Raw genomic sequence first — 20,231 nt, 5'->3', positions numbered from 1 at the left:
AGGCAGGAACTTCTACAGCCCCGTCTCCGCCACTACTTCCCAGGACTCAGCTGTCACTGTGGCCAGGCTAATATGGTCATACAAACTAATGTACTAATGTTATTGTTCGTTGCTTTGATTACTAATGATTTTGACCATCTCTTCAATTTGTTTATTAGCTTTTTAAATTTCTGTAAATTTCCTGATTATATGCTTTACCCATTTTTTTTTCTATTAGTACAGTTATCTTTTTCTTGTTGGTTTCAAGAGTTCCTTATTCCTCGTATAAATTAATCCCTAATTTGTCTTTGGCAAGTATTTTCACCCTTTCTCTGCTGTCTTCCCCTATTTGTACTTGGTGTCCTTTGTTGAAAGGAAATCCTTAATTTTGTTGTAATCAAATGCCTTTTTTCTTTCCTTATGGTTTTAATTTTTAGAATTTAAGATATTTTCCCCTTTACCTGAGTAACAGAAATATTCTTCTACATTTTCTTTTATTAACTTTTTAAGTTTCTCTTTCACTTTTAGGCCTATTATCCATTTGATGTTGGGTAGAGATTCAGTTTTGCTTTTCCAGTACTATTTATTAAAACCTCTACCACTTCTAGTTCTTACTGTTTTGTGGGGAGACATAGGTGACTCAACTACATTCATATCTGGGCTGAAAATATTACGATTAATTGTTACACATGTCCTTAAATTAAAGTCACTCCTTCTGTTTTTTGGTTCTTAATTAATCCATTTGTTTTCATCGTTTCAAGCTCTTTTAGATGTTGTGAAGTTAACAGCTGGATCTTGGTAGACTAGGGTTGCCAGATTTAACAAATAAAAAATACAGGATGCCCAATTAAATTTAAATTTAAGATAAACAATTAATTAGTTTTTAGTATGAATTTGTCCTATGCAATATTTGGAACATAGTTACACTAAAAAGTTGCCCATTGTTTATCTGAAATTTAAATGTAACTGGTCATCCTGAATCTTATTGGGCAACTGTGTGGTACATCCAACCCACCAGAACTTGTCCTGACAGAGTCTTCCTGCCACCCCTCACCCCTCTGCCACTGTCCCCACTAGTAACAAGGACATTGGTTAGATACTATTCCTGGCTGATGTGGCTTGGTTCCAAATAACTTATCCTTAAATGAATAGCTTAAAACTTCGCCTAAGGGTTTAACTAGACTATTGTTTCTCAAGTGTTATTAGCATGCTTATGAATCACCCGGAACCTTCTTAAAATGCATATTGTGTTCCAGTGGATCTGGGATGAGGCCTGAAATTCTGTATTTATAACAAGTTCCTAGGAGAGGTTGATGCTGCTCATCTATGGACCAACATCGGTAGTAAGGATTCTAGGGGGTCCTCTGCATTCCCTAGGGAACCTGGTATTAAGCCATCATGTCTTTGGGCACCAGAGTGAAGCCCAACTTGGCATGTCCATGCTCCTCTCCTACATGCGAAACCCCAAAGCGACAGCAGAGCTCAAGGAAAGAGAAGCTACAGATCACACACTTGGAACTTTTCCAGAGCCTGCGCATATCCTCCTCCAGTTATTGAAGACGGTGTTGCCGTGCATGATTCCTTATACAAGCCATGACTTGGTTCTTTGTGGCCTCCCCCACTCGCCACTTTCTGTGGTTGTTCGCTTGTCCTTTCTCGCTGGACTGTAAATCATGTGAGGGGAGGGACAATGGTGTTTAGCTCCAAAGCCCAGCATCCAGCCATATCTCTGGCATGTAGCAGCTGCTTAAAACTGCTAGTTGAATGAATGAAAGAAAGAATAAATGGATCCTGACTTCTAATTGTCAAGACTGTCCTTACAACAATTTTTGTTGCCCTTTTAAGGGCTCCCTGTACAACCCTGTTTTGCTGTAGCAGTTGGTGTACTTTACTAAGAGAGGAGTGAGTTTCTGGAAGTTTTCCTCTCTGGGTTTCTCATTTTTCTGGTTCCAAGTTGTCAGCTACTGCATAGCACACCCCCTCCTCCCACCCTCACCCCACGTGCGTGCGCGTGCACACACACACACACACACACAGTCAGGCACTTAAACATGCCAGCTTCTTGGTTTGGCATAATTTGTATTTCTCAGTCTTCCCGTGGCTGAGCCTTCTTCAGGCTGGTCTAAAGAGATTGATTAGTGTTAATCTACTCACAGCTCTTTCTTTTTTCCAAGACTTCTCTATAGCATGCCCTTCAATTCCCATTCCCCAGGTCTCCAACCATCTTTCAATCTGCTAGGAATTTTCCTAGTAGCTCTGGTAGGTTAAGGCAATAGAGTCAGTTGTATCCGTCAAGGTTCTTTGCAAGCAATAGAAATCAAATCCAGCTGACTTAAGCTAAAGGGGACTTCGTTGGAGGTCTGTTAGGTTGCTCATAGAATGCACTAGACTGCAGACCAGGCTTGGGAACAACAGAGTAGGGTCCAAGACATGTACCAGGCCTCCCACAGCCCGAACATGCAGCCACCTTGCCCAGCAAGCAGGAGACTGAGTAAGCGCTTCCTGTGCCTGCCATCCTGTGTGCGTGCTCTGCTCAGGAGTCAGAGAGAGTCCAGTGGCCTTCCTTGGGCCCGGGGCCAACCCCTCAGCCCATGTTAGAAAGGAGAAAGTGTTGCTGGTGGTCAAAAAACAAACAGGCCAGAGAAAACAAATGTTCACAGAGACCTCTTAAGGATTTGAAGGAAATGAGGGGGAAATCTGACAGGCCTGTGGCAGCGTGGGTGAGAGATCCCAAGCATCCAATTCCTGGTTTTCAATTGCTTTTCATATCTGGAACACTCAGAATCCACTGGGAATGATGGAAACAGTGCTGGACATGCAAAAGGAGAGGTCTGGACTCTTGCTCTCATTCAGATTTCATCACCCACTTACTGTGCAACCTTGGGCAGGCCATCTCTCTGGTCTCAGTTGCTTCATCTACAAAATGATGGCTCTAGACTAGATGATGTCTAGGATACCTTCCAGCTGTGACATTTTCCCCAACGCTTGATGTACCGAGAAATGTACATTTAACATTGTACAAGGTGGCATGATCTCATAAGACACAGGTTCTCAGGTGTGTGGTATTGACAAAGGCAATTGGGAGGGGAGAGTTGATGGCTGTTTTACGAATAATCATAAAGTATCTGCTATATGCCAAGCATTGTTTGAAGCACTTTAATGTGCTAATTCATTTATTCATCACCATGATACTACGACATGGACACTATGATAGCCTCCATTGTACTGATGAGGAAACTGAGGCATAGAGAGCCTAAGTCACTTGTTCAAGGTCACAGAGCCTAAAGGTCCAAGAGCTGACTCAGACCCTGGTCACTGCCCTTAACAAGCACATCACATGGCCTCTCTGACCAAACCAGCCCAATACAAGCAGACTAGGAAGAAGTACTATTGTTTAGAAAGGCTGGGCACTGTGCTTCCTCCCACCCCCACCCTTGCCTAGCTGATCTGGAAATGTCTATATACACGTAGCAGTTGCTGCATTGTTAGTCAACCCTCATTGGACTTTCCCTGCCTAAACATAACCACTGCCTCATTTGCCTTCAAAGGCCAAACGCTAGTATTAGGTCAGTGCATCTATTTTAAGAGAAGTGAAAAAAAAAAAAAGTTTTTCAAAAAGTAAAATAGAAAGATACACATGTGTGACCCACCACTGTTACTTGCTAGCAGAGTCCATTTTATTTGCATTTACAATGACCCCAATGGAATATTTTTCAGTATGTTTACCTTTTAGCTGCTCCATTAACCAGGTTAGTGAGTGGAAGAATTTTCCCTTTACCACTCAGTGCAAATCTCATTTTAATGATTAGGCCTAGTTACTAATTGCTGACATTCTGGATTTGCCAAATGCATTTTAAGAAGGTGCTGTGTGGGTGGGAACCTGTGTTTTCCATCTTTGTAGATTTGATTGTACTTAATGGCCTTTCCCAATAGGCCTGGTCCTGGTGCTTGACTACAGAGCAAAAATAGCCACCCACAGAGTGATTGTTTCTGAGAGCTGGGAGGACCCTGGAAGACAATCCCCACCAGTCCTTTTCCTGACCCACAGGAAGCTGACACCCTGAAGGGAAGTGTCAGCTGGAATGGAAGGAGCCTGACCTGGAAAATTCTGCTGCAGGGCCAGGGTGTGTTGGGTGTGTGTGTGTGGGGGGTGTGGGTGGGGGAGGGGAGTGGGGGACATCCTCAAGCCCACCTCTCCCACCAGCCCCCACCCCCTGCATGTCCCCAACCTCAGTTATGGCCACATTATGACTTTTCCAGATCAATATCCCACGTACTCTGTTATTTACTTAATCTCTTTTCTTTAAACCAACCCATGTTTTAAACTTCAATTCATTTATTGTAAAAGGTTTCTTTAAATAGAAAATGAACGGGGGAAGCCTTGTGGAGGTCAGAGTAGAAGCAGGTGTGAGTGGGTCCAGCAGAAGGAGACATGGCTGCCAAAGTGTTTGAATCCATTGGCAAGTTCGGCCTGGCCTTAGCCGTGGCGGGAGGCGTGGTGAACTCGGCCTTGTATAACGTGGATGCTGGGCACAGAGCTGTCATCTTCGACCGCTTCCGTGGCGTGCAGGACATCGTGGTGGGGGAAGGGACTCACTTCCTCATCCCTTGGGTACAGAAACCGATTATCTTTGATTGCCGCTCTCGACCTCGTAACGTGCCCGTCATCACTGGTAGCAAAGATTTGCAGAACGTCAACATCACCCTGCGCGTCCTCTTCCGCCCGGTCGCCAGCCAGCTCCCCCGCATCTTCACCAGCATCGGCGAGGACTACGACGAGCGGGTGCTGCCCTCCATCACCACGGAGATCCTCAAGTCGGTGGTGGCTCGCTTTGACGCTGGAGAGCTCATCACCCAGAGAGAGCTGGTCTCCAGGCAGGTGAGCGACGACCTGACGGAGCGAGCCGCGACCTTCGGGCTCATCCTGGATGACGTGTCCTTGACGCATCTGACCTTCGGGAAGGAGTTCACAGAAGCAGTAGAAGCCAAGCAGGTGGCCCAGCAGGAAGCGGAAAGGGCCAGATTTGTGGTGGAAAAGGTCGAGCAGCAGAAGAAGGCAGCCATCATCTCCGCTGAGGGCGACTCCAAAGCCGCCGAGCTGATCGCAAACTCGCTGGCTACTGCGGGCTACGGCCTGATCGAGCTGCGCAAGCTGGAGCCGCGGAGGACATCGCCTACCAGCTCTCCCGCTCTCGGAACATCACCTACCTGCCGGCCAGGCAGTCGGTGCTCCTGCAGCTCCCCCAGTGAGGCCTGCCCTGCCCGCACTGGCTCGGCCCCGTGGGCCACAGCCCCGAGGACTCTGAGCATCACGTTCCTTCTGCCCCAGAATCACTGTGAAATTTCATGATTGGCTTAACGTGAAGGAAATAAAAGTAAAATCACTTCAGCTCTCTCTAAAAAAAAAAAAAAAAAAAAAAAAATGAACACTTGCCACAAATTTAAGGTAATCCAAATAAATGAATGAGAACAAAGCCAACTGGTTTGCACCTAGTGACACATGGTTGCCTTTATTAAATAGGGAGATGAGCAAGTGGAGAGCATTACAGATCCATAAACCCTAATGAAGGCTTTGCCTTCTACTCATCAGAAAGGCGAAAGAGGAGACCTTCAGAGTGAAGCTGACTGTGATTTAATTCCCTGGATGCTAGACACCTGCATGCATTTTCCCAGCAACTTCAATGCACACACCAGTCTGCAGGAAAGGAGAGAACAGAGCAGGCAGACAGATGGGGTGCAAGGGTGGGTTTGTTGTAGAAGACCGAAGAAATCCAAGTGATGCTCAGAGAAATGGAGTTACACAGCTTTATTACGCCGGTGGTCTCAGAGGAGTTACCTCCAGAGTCTGAGCAAACCAATATGGTGGAAGCCCTTCTTTTATCCCCTTTTGGTTTCTTTGTCCTCCAGATATGGGTGGAGACTTCCGGACCTTTCGTGGGCTTTGCAAAAAGCTCCGTGGTTTGGGATGGGGGTCTTGAGGCCATATCTAAGGGCCTGGCCTGGCGCCAGTGCTGATAACCCCTCCGGGGGTTGTGTGTTGTTCATGGTTTATGGCCTCTGTAAAACGTGAGCATTGAGGTAACAGGTCTTGCAAGACCAGATTGTGGAGAAAGGGGCAGTGACTTAATTACAGGTTATCGAGAATGTACATTAGGTTACTGCACAGAGTCAGACTGCTAGCCCCCCAACATCAGGGTTACATTGGAATTAGCCTTTCAGCCTTCTCAGGTTCCACTTCCCCACGTCAGGCCTCGGGCAAGTCAGGGGACTGGCGCAGTTTCCTCAGCTGTAAAATCCCATGTTAGAGCCCACACACAGGATCCGCTGCTGCTGATAGCAGCACTGGTATCAGCACCTATTAGTGTACCTCCCTGTTTTGATTTTAATTGATGTATCTTCTGCAGGAACCACACTAAAAGGATTCACTGTTTTGTCCTCCATGCATGACGCTTAAAAGTCAGGAAGGCAGGAGGGTGCCCTTGACACCTGCCCTTCTGGTACAATTGTTTCCAATGACTTTTACAACTGTGGCCTCATAGGAGAGTTGACTGGAGGGCTGAGTCAACGCTCAGGAACTTTTCTGCACTCACATACATTTTAGAACTTATACTTGAATTTAATACCCAGCAGTTCTTTCTCAACCATGAGCATGAGTGGCTCCAACTCTCCAAAGCAGGAAGAATTGACAAAGAAGAAACTTGAGATTCTATGGCAGGGGTCCTCAAACTATGGCCCGTGGGCCACATGCAAATACAAATATTGTATTTGTTCCCGTTTTGTTTTTTACTTCAAAATAAGATATGTGCAGTGTGCATAGGAATTTGTTCATAGTTTTATTTAAACTATAGTCCGGCCCTCCAACGGTCTGAGGAACAGTGAACTGGCCCCCCGTTTAAAAAGTTTGAGGACCCCTGCTCTATGGGAAAAATAAGGAACGGGGGCCAAGGCAGACATGATTTGGGGCAAATTATAAACATATTTCAACAAGACAAAACAATAGAATCAATATACCCTATCATAACAACATGAAGAGTAATTCTGACCCTTTTAGTCACAGCATTGGGTGTATCCTATTAATTTGTTAGTTCTAGTTGTCATTTGTAAATTCTTTTTTGTAAATATATATAGTTCAAAGTGTTTTTCCTTCTCTCTCTCTCTCCCCCCTCCCCAAATTATCAGTGATTTTTAAAAAATGTTTAGATTTTTTAAAAAATATATTTTATTGATTTTTTACAGAGAGGAAGGGAGAGAGATAGTTAGAAACATCGATGAGAGAGAAACATCGATCAGCTGCCTCCTGCACATCTCCTCCTGGGGATGTGCCTGCAACCCAGGTACATGCCCTTGACTGGAATCAAACCTGGGACCTTTCAGTCTGCAGGCCGACGCTCTATCCACTGAGCCAAACCGGTTTCGGCAGATTTTGAACTGTTGAATCCCTCCTCCCAGGTCCTACAGTAATTATGGAGAAAGAATAACTTTTTTTTTCTTTTTATTGGGGTAACATTGGTTAATAAAATTAGATAGGTTTCAGGTGTACAATTCTATAACACATTATCTGTATGTTGTATTGTGTGTTCACCACCCAAAGTCAAGTCTCCTTCTATCACCCTTTATCTCCCCTACACCCTCTTCTACCTCCCCCCATCCCCTTTCCCTCTGGTAATCACCATACTGTTATCTATGAGTGTTTTTTTCTTTTTTTGCTTAATCCCTTCACCTTTTCTCCCAGTCTTTTAACCCCCCTCCCCTCCGACAGCTGTCAGTCTGTTCTCTGAATGTATTAATCTGTTTCTATTTTGTTAGTTTATTTTGTTCATTAGATTCCACATAAGTGATATCATATGGTACTTGTTTTTCTCTGGATGGCTTATTTCACTTAGCATAATGCTCTCCAGGTCTATCCATGCTGTCATAAAAGGTAAGATCTCCCCCCCCCCCCGCTTTTTTGTTTTTTTTATGACTGAGTCATATTCCAATGTGTAAATGTACCACAGCTTTTTTATATACTCATCTACTGATTGGCACTTGAGCTGCTTCCAAACCTGGCTATTGTAAAGAGAAAGGATAACTTGAAGTTGTAAGATGACAAATGTCATGGTGATCTTCTGCATCAGTTAGCTATTGCTGCATAACAGGCCACTCCCAATGGAATGGCTTAAAACAGCAAGCATTTATTTAGTTCGTGGTGCTATGGGTCAACAACTTGGGGCTGAGCTCAACTGGGTGGTTCTTTCAGTCACAACGGGTTGCCCTCAGGCGTCTGCCATCAACTGCAGGCCAGCAGAGTACATAGAGGTTGTCTGCTTATCTGCTGGGGAGCTTCAGTTTCCTCCATGTGTCTCAACATGCTTGTGCCTCAGTCATTGCTCCGTCAAGCTGGTCCAGCTGGTTCACATAGCAGAGGAAAGTGACAGAGAGGAAGCATGTCAGAGCCTAGACGCCTAGGCGTTTCTCGAGCTCTGTCCACCACCATCAAAACCTACTCCCCTTCCTTCATGTCACTCAACAGTCTGCATCTGCCTCTTCAGGCACCCAGCAGCATGGAGCCACTAGGAACTCAGCTACTCTCACTCCCCTCTGATGCCCTTGCATCTTACTTCCTCCCATCCTCCTCACATGTGTTCCCAGCATGATCCACCTCCTCCAGCCTCAGAGCACCTCTGGAAGGCCACACAAGAACCCACAGGGCTGGTTCCCTCTGTGGACAGGAACCAGGGCACAGATTTAGAAGGAGACTCACAATTCATTGTTAACTTATTAGCTCTCATTGGAATTTTGAACACATGTGTACATTACTTTAATAATGGTGAAACTTTATTGCATCCTACCTACCAGGTGCCAGGCACTGAGCTAAGTAATTCACCTGCACTATAGAGGCATAAAGAGGGTACATCAACTGCCCAAGATCGTGGAGTTACAGTCAGCAGAGCCAGGACTTGAATGAAGGCTGTCTGGTTGCAAAATCCATAGACTTCACCACTGTGCTCTACTGTCTCCTCTTCACAGAAAATGTCTTGAAGGGGTCTCTATATTTCTGTTGCCACTCATTTTCCATTCACTTTATAACTCAGAGCAGGTTGTCTTCTGCCCTGATTAATCCATGAACTGGGTTCTCCCCAAGGTCACAAATGGCCTCCTTCTTATTAAGTCTATTGGGCACATCTTAGTCCTGTGGTTTGGCTTCTGGACAGCATTAGACTTTGTTAATCCTTTGTCTTACAACATGCTGTGCCTTTGGATTCGTGAAATCACACCTTCCACATCTCCTCCTGTGTCTATCACCTTTGAAAACTCACCCCCTCCTTTTCCTGCTTCCCATTGTCCTCACAAAGATCTCTCATAGGCCATTTCTCCCTCCAGTTCACATGTCCTGGGCAATCTAATTCATTCTCATGACACCAATCACCAATTACTTCCCAACATTCATCTCCATCCTTAGTCTCACATTGCACATGCTACGGCCTGCCATGTCTCTAGTTGGATGTCCCAGAGACCTCAAAAAGTCTAGAATTACACTCTGTCCATCACCGTTAAAACCTATTTTCCTTCCTTCATGTTCCAACCCAGTAAAACAGACCAGAAAACACAAAGATTAGCTTTTCTGGAGTGAGCTCAGCAGAGGGGTGGGCAGATGAGCAGTTGCAGATACCTCCTGAAGGGGGCAGCCTCCACCCAGCCACAACGCAGACCAACGCCAGGCACAAAGGTGGCCCCTCATTGCCAATGTCCATTTAGAGGAAATTCAGAAACAGCACTGTTACGTGAGATGTCCTGATTTTTAAATGTTGGCTACTAATTCAAATATTTTGAAAGCGTTTGTAGGCCAAGTTAAAACTTTTGCTGGCCAGATGCAATACACAGGTGGCCAAGCCACACCTCTACCTGCCCACTCTCCTAGGGTGAGGGTACCCTCTCCCACGGGTGAAAGAACCATTTCTGGGCCAACTCCTATGTCTCCAGCCTGACCTCTCTCTTTGGTTCTAGACCCACGAACTCATCCTCCTCTATAGGCACCGCAAGCTCAACAGGGTCTATACCATGGCACTGAATGACCATATCCCTCTGCAGTTCAAAAAAAGCCAGGAATCTGGATGTGCATGCAAAATCACCAATTTTTAAATTTCACATTAAAATTTTATCAGACAAAAAGTACTTTTTCTTGGGTCAGATTTGACATCATGGCCACCAAGCTGCCACCCTTAGTGCGAGCTGACTGTCCCCAGGGGTGTGCTGGGTGCCCCATAGACATGTTCTCAACTGATCTTGGCCAAGGTCTGGGGGGAGGCAGGGGTGTGTGTGTTTATATCCCCCTGTGTCAGGAAAGGAGGCAGGTCAGCCAGGTACAGTGACTCTCTGGAAAGTTATATAGCTAGTTGGTGGAGCATATTTTTGAGTCTTAGGTATTTTGGCTCAATTTTCTTTTCCCCCGAGTTTGATGTGCAAAATCTTGCTTCTTCTCTGTCGTTCACTTTAAATATCATCTCCATTTCCAAGCTCTCCTTCTTTCCCACAACAACGCTAAAATTGTTGATAGAAACTCATGGTTACCTTACCCACCAGTACCTGAGCATGATCTATTCTCAAACCTCAGAGCATCTCTGGAAGGCCGCACAAGAACACTTGTGGAGGACTGAAAGATGCCACTTTTGCTTGAATTGCCATCCTGTCTTTTCATCCTGGGTGGTAGGGATGGATCCTGCCCACCAGCACTTTTATTGCAGATCCCCATGCCTAGAGTAATCCTGACTAGAGGAACTGGGCCCGAGGTCTGTATGGGTACCCAGGCCGGCAGGGACCACTGAAGAACATAGCCAAACTCCTGCATCTGCAAGGGCAGAGGGGATGTGCTTGTCCTTACTACTCTTGCTGAGTACAGCTAACAGCCCTGGACATTATATATAAAACAAACGTAAGGAGACTCTGAAAGTTAGAGAGAGAAGGCAGACCAGTCTGAGACCTTCGGACCCAAGAAATGACGTGGTGGTGAGTTCGCTGGGTTTTGTTTTGCCTCATATATTCCAGAGTTGAAGCTGAAGAAGCCAGCAACCCAGAAATGCCAGAACAGACAATGCCCAACAAAAGCCCACTCTTTCCAACCAAAGTACCAGGAGAGGGAAAGCTGAATAAGACAGAAAGCTTTCAGATATTACCCTTTCTACACTAGTCAGCATCATATGGCCCACACCCACATAGGTTGCATGGGAGATTTAGGCTTCTACCTCCACCTGGAAGCAATGAGGCAGCCCTTCCTTTCTGTCCCCCAACTCCAGGCCTGGAGCAGCAGAGGCCAGCTAAAGCAGGAGGTTTAAATAAGATCTGGAGTCTCACAACACAAAAATGTCCAGATTTCAACAGAAAATCACACCTCTTACCAAGAACCAGGGAGGTCTAAAATTGAATTAAAAAAATGAATAGATGCCAACAGAAAGAACAGAGACTTTAAAGCAGCCATGATAAAAATGCTTCAATGAGCAATTATGAACATGTTGGAAACTAAGGAAAAATAGGAAGTCTCAGGCAAGGAATAGAAAAGCTAAAGATGACCCAAATGGAAACTTTAGAACTGAAAAATACAACCACTGAATTGAAAGCTCACTGGATGGGTTCAAAGGCAGAATGATGGGGACAGAGGAAAGAATCAGTAAACTGGATGATAGGACAGTAGAAATTACACAATTTGGACAACAGAGAGAAAATATACTGAGAAAAATTTGAACAAAGCCTCAGGGACCTACGGGACTATAATGAAAGAACCAATATTCGTATCATTAGAGTGCAAAGGGAGAAGGAAAAAGATGGTGGGGCTAAAAAAGTTCTTGAAGAAATAATGCCTGAAATATTCTGGGCTGCTTTTCAAAAGCTATTGCTTTATTTCTTAAGTGAGATCGCAGGCTCTAAGCCTGGTCCTCCCCACACAGTGTGATATTGAGACAGCAGTTTCGGAAGGACAGCAGTTCTTTTCAACACTGCTATGGTGTAAAGTGTTTTTGTGAAAGAAGGAGGGATACAAAGCCTGCTGAGGTCAGTGTGAGCAAGGGACGTGTGACACTTCTTGGGGACATAGGTAGTGTCACTCCTGAGTTTCAGGTGAAAAGATCAACCTAAGTCCAGTGCTCCTTTGTGTACCCTCTCAACCCACATTGCCAGCAGTCCTGGGCAGCTTTCAGACCTTCCCCTGGCCTGTGTAGGTGCACCGGAGATTTTTTTGGGGGGGGGGGGTTGGGGGGCCTGACTCCTGGGGCAGGGAGAGTTGCTGTGGATGGGGGTGGAGGGGGAAGGCCTGCACTAGTCTATCTTTGTCCTACTTCGTGGGGATTTGTGCACCGCCAACCCCCCCCCCCACACACACACTTTTTATTTGTGTGTCTGTGTGTGACTCTGTGTGTGTGTGTGACATAAGTGTGTTTGCCCTTATGTGGATGACATGTGTGTATGCCTATGTGTGTCTCTGTGTATCTGTGTGGGTTGTTTCTGTCTCTCTGGGTCCATGTTCCCCTCTATGTGTATGTATGTGGGTTTGTGCGTCTCTGCGGAGGTCATGTGTCTTTCCTTGGGTATTGAGTGTGTATGTGTTGTGTGTGTGTGGTGAGTTCTGTGTCTGTATGTGTATAGTGTATACGTTTGTTTATCTGTGGGGAGGTCTGTGTGCATGCATGCGTGTGGTGCATCTGTGTGCATTTGATATGTGTCCCAGTGCACGTTAGTGTGTGTATCTGTGTTTCAGTGTGTTGTCTATGCCTATACTTGTGGTCTCTGTGTGTGGGTCTGTGTGCACCTGCAGGTGTGTTATCTGTGTGTGTGGTGTACTTGTGTCGCTATGTGTGCGGGCCTGTGGGTCCGCCTGGTGTGTATGCCCTCATGGGTGTGGCGTGTCTTCCAGAGTCACACCTCTGGAGAGTCTAGTTCTGTTCAGGGCCCCGTGACAGTCCCCCCGCGGCTACCCTGGGGCGCCGAAGCCCACGAGGCAGGCGCGAGGAGCGCGTGGCCGAGTCCACGAATGCGCCCCCGCTCCTCCCGGCAGGCAGGCCAGGCACACGTGGGCCCTGGGCGCCGCCTCCCCGCGCGCCTCCCGTCATCTCCCTCGTCCCCACCCACCGCGGGCCGCCCCCACCGCGAGCGGGCCCGGGGATAAAGTGGCGGCTCACACGCCGCACCCCGTCGCCCGGAGCTGAGCCACCCAGCTCGCCCGACCCCGGCCCGCGGCAGACTAGGACCCGCAGCGCTCGGGAACGCGACGGCGGCGCTCGAGCCCCGGTAACTGCCTCCTGGTCCCCGCCCAGCCTGCCGGTGCCGTCACCAGGGGTGGGGAACAGCGTCGGGGTCCCTGGCCGGCTGGGCGTGGGCTCCCGCACCTCCTGTGCGCGCGTGTGTGTGCACCACTGTGCGCGCGCGTGTCAGTGTGTGCGGGCGCGCGCCCTCCCCGCGCCTCGCACCAGCCCCCAAACCAACTTGTCCGCAGCAACTCCATCTTCCCAGCTCCGCCGACCGCGCCGAGACGCGGGCGCAGTGGCCAGGTTTCCCCGTGGCATTTGCCGTGACAGCTGCCGGGCTCCATTCCCTGGGCTGTCGGAGGCCGGCAGGAAGCAAAGTTTGCCAGGAGCCGCGGGGTGACTTTCCTCGGGGACCCGCATTCGTGCGTGTGCGAGCCGCCTCGGTGTGCGCAGAGCGTCCCCCAGGTTCTCGGGCAGTGGGTGCTGGGCTCGCAGCCCCTCCCTTCCCCGAGCCCCATTCGGCGCTTTCTTTAGGAAAAGTGATGACACGAACTAGTAGTGGAGGATCGCCGGCTCCTGCTCCCCGCCCTGGGAAGGGAGGGGAGCCTTGGAGAACTTGTCAGTGAGAGCTGGAAGCAGGCTGCCGGGCTCAGCACCCCGAAAGGCGAAAGGCAGGATTTAGGGGCAGGGCGCGGGGGAGCGGACGGGGCCCCAGCTGCTGGATGCCGCGCTCTGACCTCGGCGATGAGGGAACAGCCCTTATCTGCCCGGCCCTCCTCTGCCCGGCTCTAATTCTCCAGGCTGTCGTGGCGGTGGAATGCCCAAACCAGGACATGATGGAAACAGGTTCGTCCAGCCGGCATCTTTGGAATTTCAGGCAGGAGGAATTAAAGGGAGCGCCATCACCTCCTTACTGTGCCCCCCTTGAAACTTCCTGGGAAATTTGAAGAGGGCTGGGTCTTCCTGCAGCTGGTTCTTTATTCCCACAGAGCTAACTATAATTTCCACTTGATTATAGCTAAAATAGTCTTTAAGACGAAGTTTCCTGAAATGATTTAAAATAAACACAGATGGGAAGGGAGGAGGTGGGGGGGGGGGGAGGGAGCTGTAATGAGGCACTTAAAAAATAAGTCAGCTTTTCTTAAGAACAAATGGGGCTTTTCAGTGTTGGAGAGATTGCAAGAGATGTATGGTTTTTTTTTTTTTTAAATCTTTGAAATGGAGTTTTTAAAAACTGCTTTTTAAAAAAAAAAAAATGTTACGGACAAGGCTTTTCTCCCCTAGTTCTCTGCTTTTGCCATGTTTCTGACTTTGGAATGTGTCCTCCTTTCTTCCAAGGACTTGGAGATCCTTTCAGAATGCCGGAGGAAAGTTCTCCCAGGCGGACCCCGCAAAATGTTCCGTACCAGGACCTCCCTCATTTGGTGAACGCTGATGGACAGTACCTCTTCTGCAGGTACTGGAAACCCGCCGGGTCTCCCAAGTAAGTCTTCCCCTGCTGCTCAGATACCTTCATACCTGCCTCTCTCCTCTCGCTTCATGTGGTGGCACCTGTGGGGCCACTCGCTCCATCATCTGCTTCACCTGCTAGCAAGGTTGAGATTTATACCTTATTTTCATTATGACAACGAGGCTAGGGAGTCTACCGTATGGCGGTTTTCAAAAATTCCACATGACTTTCGTTTTTGTACTGGAGTTGCTTTCCTGTGGTACAGGCATGTCTGTAACATCAAGCCCAACACTTACAGAAAACCACCTCATCAGATAAGAAAATCAAAATTGTATTTATATTTAGTAACCTTTGTTCTCTTTTCCTGTTTGGTTGTGAGCCTTAGAAGGTGTCAGGCCTTTACTTGGAAGGAAGGGTTCAGGGTATTTCCTCTGATGTCTTGCCAGCTCAGTTGCTTTTATATTTTCCCACCCAGGACTGTCTTGCTATGAGAAACAGGGCTTGCGACTGTACATAATACGACAGCTGGTCTCCTGCTGCTCTTCTCTTGTATGAAACAGGGACAACCCTGCTTGTTTGTGTTGTGCAGGGAAAGAAATTATCTGTGGTAACCAATTGGCCTAGTGAGGAATGAATAGTTTCTGATGCATGGACATTTTACCTACTTCTTCCTAGGCCTCTTGTCTCCTAGGGGACATGGTGTGGTGTGATTATGTCTCCCTTTGGGTTTCAGTAATCACTTAGCCCTCGCACAGCTATACAGTGTCTCTGACATCTTTAACAGGTGTATCTGTAACAGGTAGCTGACATTAAACAACCCGAGAGACGGACTTTTTAAAGATCTAGCTTAACCTCGTAGCTTCAATGCAGCTGTACAAAGTAGCTGTCGTAGTAGGCTGTTAATAGTTCCTCACAGCTCTGGCAAGGTCTTTCTTAAAGATTCCCTCCAGAGGAGGGTATGCGTGTGTGTCGGTACACGCATACCTGTCAGATGGAGGGAGGGTTGTCAAGCATTATCTTTGTGCTCCATTCTGACTTATTCTCCACTCCGACTTAACTGGCTGTAGAAGTACATATTCTTGGGTTGAATTTCTAACAACTTAATGGTAGATGGCGAGTTATTTTTCAATATAAAAAAAGAGGGCAAATAAGTAAAAGTAGAAGTTTTTCATGTCTGAATCTCAGACTTTGGGGGGCTTTCTCTGTTGAAGTGGGAGGTTGTCCTAGTTTGAGGTCAGTGAAAGAAAGAGGGCCTACAGTCCTCAAATGGGGGCAGGGTGTGGGTGAGCGGGTCACAGTACTCAAATGGGGGCAGGGTGTGGGTGAGCGGGTCGGGAAAGGCTGGCTTCAGTGTCTCACAGTCCCCAGGCTGGTGCTGCATTGTGGGGAGCTCTCTGCTGTTTCGCCTTTGCTCTGGTCAGAGCTTAATCAGAGCTGTCACTTGGGAGTCAGTGTTTGCATCTTAGCGGATGTGGATGGAAATAAAGGATGGGGTGGCTGGTTGAGGCAAGAGGGCCCTGGGTTTTGGAAGAGAATAGTGGCTGGAAGGTCAGGTGAACGCCAAGGTCACAGAGGCAGCATCTTTAACCCAGGTGGCCTGACCTCAGCTCCAAAGCCCACCTGTAGCCCATTCCCCTAGGGCAGCCGTGGGCAAACTACTGCCTGTGGGCCGGATCCGGCCCGTTTGAAATGAATAAAACTAAAAAAAAAAAAAAAAAAAAGACCGTACCCTTTTATGTAATGATGTTTCCTTTGAATTTATATTAGTTCACACAAACACTCCATCCATGCTTTTGTTCCGGCTTGTGGCCCTCGAGTCAAAAAGTTTGCCCCCCCCTGCCCTAGGGGCTCTGCCTCTCCCTGCTGGAGATGGTGCAGATCAATGAACTCCTATTTGGGGTTGAGTGTCCCCCTCTGTCAGGGATCTTTACAACATTCACAACCAGCTCAGACCCTCTTCGATGACACATGTTAACCCTGTGCTTGCTGCATGGTGGGGAAGGCGAGGCAGCACTGGAGGAGGGATCATGGCAGCTAGAGTGGTGGGGAGGCAGTGGGGGCCTCGGGGCAGAGGGTTATGAAAACTGGTACAAAGCATCTCCGTATCTTAGTAACTGAGAGCAGCTGCTGGGTAGGTTGCCCTCTTGCATGGCCTGGGACATCTCTGCTGTTGCGTTTCAGCATTGCTGCCTGCTGCTTTTAGGGTCGGAGAGAGGATCATAGGCCACCACTGGCTGCAGCCTGTCCCCTCCAGGGACCCTCCTTCAGGCCTTTCCCCCCAGTTCAGCTCAGGGGTCTCCCTACTCTACCATGCGCGGGGAAAAGCAGGCAAACACCGCCGTCTCTCCACTTGTTTACTTTGCTCCTTTAAAAAAAATCCTTTTCACAGCGGCCCTTGGGACCTCAGAAGACCCCACGGGCCATCTTACACAGAGGGGTGTGAGCCTGCCTTCCTTAACTGGCACAAGTTTGGGTTGGCTTTCTGGTCAACCCCGCTCCCTGCGCCTGCCCAGGGCTCCTGACCGAACATTCTGCCCTCAGGGGACTTACTGGGCGCCAAGGCCAGCCCCGAAGTTGGCTCAGAGCAACACTGGATCACAGGTGAAAGCCATAGCTGGGAAACTGGCTTAGCTTGCTTTTGGGAACAAATTATGTCCTCATACCAGGTCCTGAGAAAGAAGCAAGTTTTCCTTAGGGCAGTCATTACAATGTGTGTCCAGAACAAAGCTCTTCTAAGTGTAGCAGGCTAGGATTTAGTCATTAGGAATCAGAGATTTTAAACCTACATCTGGCAATACCAAGGCAAATTTATGCTCAGCTAGTAGTATTTATTTATGGTAATAACAGATGTTAGACTTAATAGCAGAATTATCTCATATTAATTGGGTATCAAGTATGTTCTGAGGTCTGGACTAGACTCAGTACAGACATATCTTATCTTTGCGTCAACATGTGAGACAAATATTATCATTATTATTCCTATTTTACAGATGAGTAACAGAGGCCCAAATGACCAAGGCAGCAGTCAGCTGTTCTTCTTAAAATTATTTCATAAGTAGCGCCTTCTTTATAAATTCTTACATCTTTGTTAGTAAAGCGTAACAGAATAATTCATTCTCCTTACTCATTTGCTCATAATATATGAAAAGTGGGAACTAGACTAAAGATATGTATTCAATCTGAAACAAAGAAATCTTACGATGCCCTGGGGGACTGGCTGCCCTGTAGAGAATTCTTTGTACTTTGGATTTTGAAATGCTGGTTCTTCAACAGTTTCACTGGTGGTATCGGCAGAGTAGTGGAGACTGGCTCAGGTGGGGGTGTATTGCTTTGTGGGCTCTTGTGGGTGATATTTAGTTCCTTTAAATTCAGTCTGCCCAGTGTCCCTCAGTCCATTTAAGGGACAACTTTCAATTAACGCCTGACTGTTACTTAGTCATTTTCAGGACAGTGAAGGTGTTTCTGCACCAAATGTTGAATGACTGACTGCATAACATTGTTGGTGGGATGCTGGGGGTAGTCTGAAACAACACTCACTTTGATGACTCGATTCCCCAGAAGTCCTGCTTTGATTCTGTCTGACCGGGAAGGCTGGAGAGCACGCTATCATTGTGATTATACAGCTGCAACCCCTGGCACGGCCAGTTCCAGGCGTGGCCCAGATCATGTTCCTCTGTTCATCATGAAGGCCTGGCATGACGGAAATGTATGTTGAATAAACGCTTTGGTGCTCTTCACCTATCTTTAAGGCTCATGCCTCTCTCCTGCCATGTGCACTTTGTATCGGATAGCCTTTCAACTCCAAGGAGCTGTTAAGCTTTCCTTTTTGTAGCTTCTGTTTGGGTGAATAACTGGTGCACTGAGGGAGCTATTTAAATATGCAGTCCCCCCTCTGCTTGCAGATGTCCTGATGCAAACCCCTAGGGAGGGGAGCCCTCCTACCCTGCCTGCAGAATCGCAAGTGACTCATCTTTGAAAGTTCCATTTAGCATTTTGTTCCAAGCTCCCCTACATTTTCAGAGATCTTCCAGAACAGAAGCCCGGGACTTTCCTGGCTTCACCTTCTTTTCCTTTCTCGCTTCCAACTTCAGTAACCTGACTTTCCCCTCCAGTAACTCTGCAGCCACACCCTCACCATGGATACCTCTTCTTATCTCCCCAGCTCCACCAATCTGACCTGCTTCCAAAATAGTCTGCTGCTGGCGTGGTTTTCCAGATTTGGAGTTAGGGCTGGGAGTGGCGCATGTGGCTATCAAGAGTAGTGTGGCATCGCTTCTGGTGGTCATTGTGGGTGGATCTAGAATCAGTAAGCCCAGGGCCCTGCTCCCACTGCTCCTGTCCTCATTCCTTATTCCCCCTGACTGGGGCTCAGCGGACATCCCTACCTCTGCCCTGCCTTTTTCTGGGCCACATTGAGCCCTTTCTCCACGAAGCCTTCCCAATCTGTGTCTGGAGTTTGGGGCCATGCCCTCATAGGACACTTCCTCCCACCTCTACACATTTACCTGGAGGAACAATTCCCCGAAGCTGGAATATATTTGAAGGCTAAAAAATATTCTCCCTTCCTGCCACCCTTATAATGTCCTCCTCACATCAGCCGCCAGCCACTTGGGGGTGGCCCCTATGGCTCTGGAAGATGAGGGCCCCTCCCAGCCAACTGGATCCAGACCAGGGAGATGCAGAGTCCTCACCATCTGGCTGGGTATCATTTCTATCCCCACTGCCTTCTGGAAATTTTGTTCTCGTAGATCAGATGGGTGTTTCCCTATTCTCCCCTCTCTCCTCGGCTTTCTAATCAGGTGGCAAGTCTGTGAAGCGGCGCCTTTCCTTCCCCGCAGCCTAGGGTTTGGCTCAGTGTTCTCAGCGAATGTGCTACGGGTTCTGCTCACATCCTTGAGTGTCTGTGCCTCCTGTGCAGCCCCTGCTGACTCCTGTGTGACTCGGTGTGACTGCATCATTTACCTTTGGTTGTTACATCCCCAGGGTCCACGAAATCACATCCCTTATTTATCTCTAAAGGAAGCCATTTTGGTCTCCGTGGGTGTGAGGATAGTTGAATTCCTCCCAAGCCCAGCCCCTTGGCTCTTCCCCCTGATTGGGAGGAGCTAGGATAGCTTTTGGGCTCCCCAGAGCATCTTAACAAGACAGGCTCCCAGGGTTCACCTCTGCCACTGTCCCTGCTCTTCCCTCCCATTCAACAAGTGAGTTCAGTGAACACCTATTTATGGGAGTCTACACGTTCTAGGCATTCTGTTGGGCATCAGGTTGGGGAGAGAGTGTCAAAGACCACTTGCTTGACAAGAGGCAGGAGGGGAGATGAACACATGGGCAATTAGCATATGATGTGATAAGTGCCTAGGGATAGGACCACCACTTAACCAGGAAGAGCTTTTGGGAAAATTAGAAAAGGGAGCCCATCTGGGTAGACACAGCCCCTCAGGTGTGTGGCTTGGTGAGCAGAGTGTCAGCTAGATTTCAGCTCCTACTCATCCTTTCAGCCAGTGTCCTTGAACGGTATTTCACCTGTGAGAAGGGCATGGCAGAGCAGGGAACCGGGCAGAAAAGCAGGAGCCACAGCAGCATGGCAG

General features: G+C 47.9%; 2 protein-coding genes across 4 annotated transcripts in view; both read left to right on the top strand.

Annotated features, from left to right (window-relative positions):
- The first annotated feature begins 4,341 nt into the window (after nucleotides 1-4,341).
- On the top strand, nucleotides 4,342-5,368 carry LOC132239833 (prohibitin 1-like). The gene is given in 3 exon segments (XM_059706782.1): nucleotides 4,342-5,135; nucleotides 5,138-5,250; nucleotides 5,281-5,368. Coding segments are annotated over 2 exon segments (816 nt in total). The 5' UTR covers nucleotides 4,342-4,411; the 3' UTR covers nucleotides 5,230-5,250; nucleotides 5,281-5,368.
- Nucleotides 5,369-13,079: 7,711 nt separating this feature from the next.
- MGLL (monoglyceride lipase) overlaps nucleotides 13,080-20,231 on the top strand; it is a 103,289-nt gene continuing 96,137 nt past the window's right edge. Inside the window, exons 1-2 of one of the 3 annotated variants that reach the window (XM_059706781.1) lie at nucleotides 13,080-13,236; nucleotides 14,532-14,676. In XM_059706781.1, coding sequence (XP_059562764.1) covers nucleotides 14,552-14,676 — 125 coding nt within the window. In that variant the 5' untranslated portion in view covers nucleotides 13,080-13,236; nucleotides 14,532-14,551. Of the gene's footprint in view, nucleotides 13,237-13,354; nucleotides 14,040-14,531; nucleotides 14,677-20,231 lie in introns of those variants that run through there. The other 2 variants (XM_059706780.1, XM_059706778.1) reach the window with 2 other exon arrangements.

The sequence above is a fragment of the Myotis daubentonii genome, chromosome 8, assembly GCF_963259705.1.
Source record: "Myotis daubentonii chromosome 8, mMyoDau2.1, whole genome shotgun sequence".
In the NCBI taxonomy this organism is placed as follows: Eukaryota; Metazoa; Chordata; class Mammalia; order Chiroptera; family Vespertilionidae; genus Myotis; species Myotis daubentonii.
The sequence above is the reverse complement of the archived record's forward strand: the minus strand, read 5'-3'. Positions and strand labels throughout refer to the sequence as shown.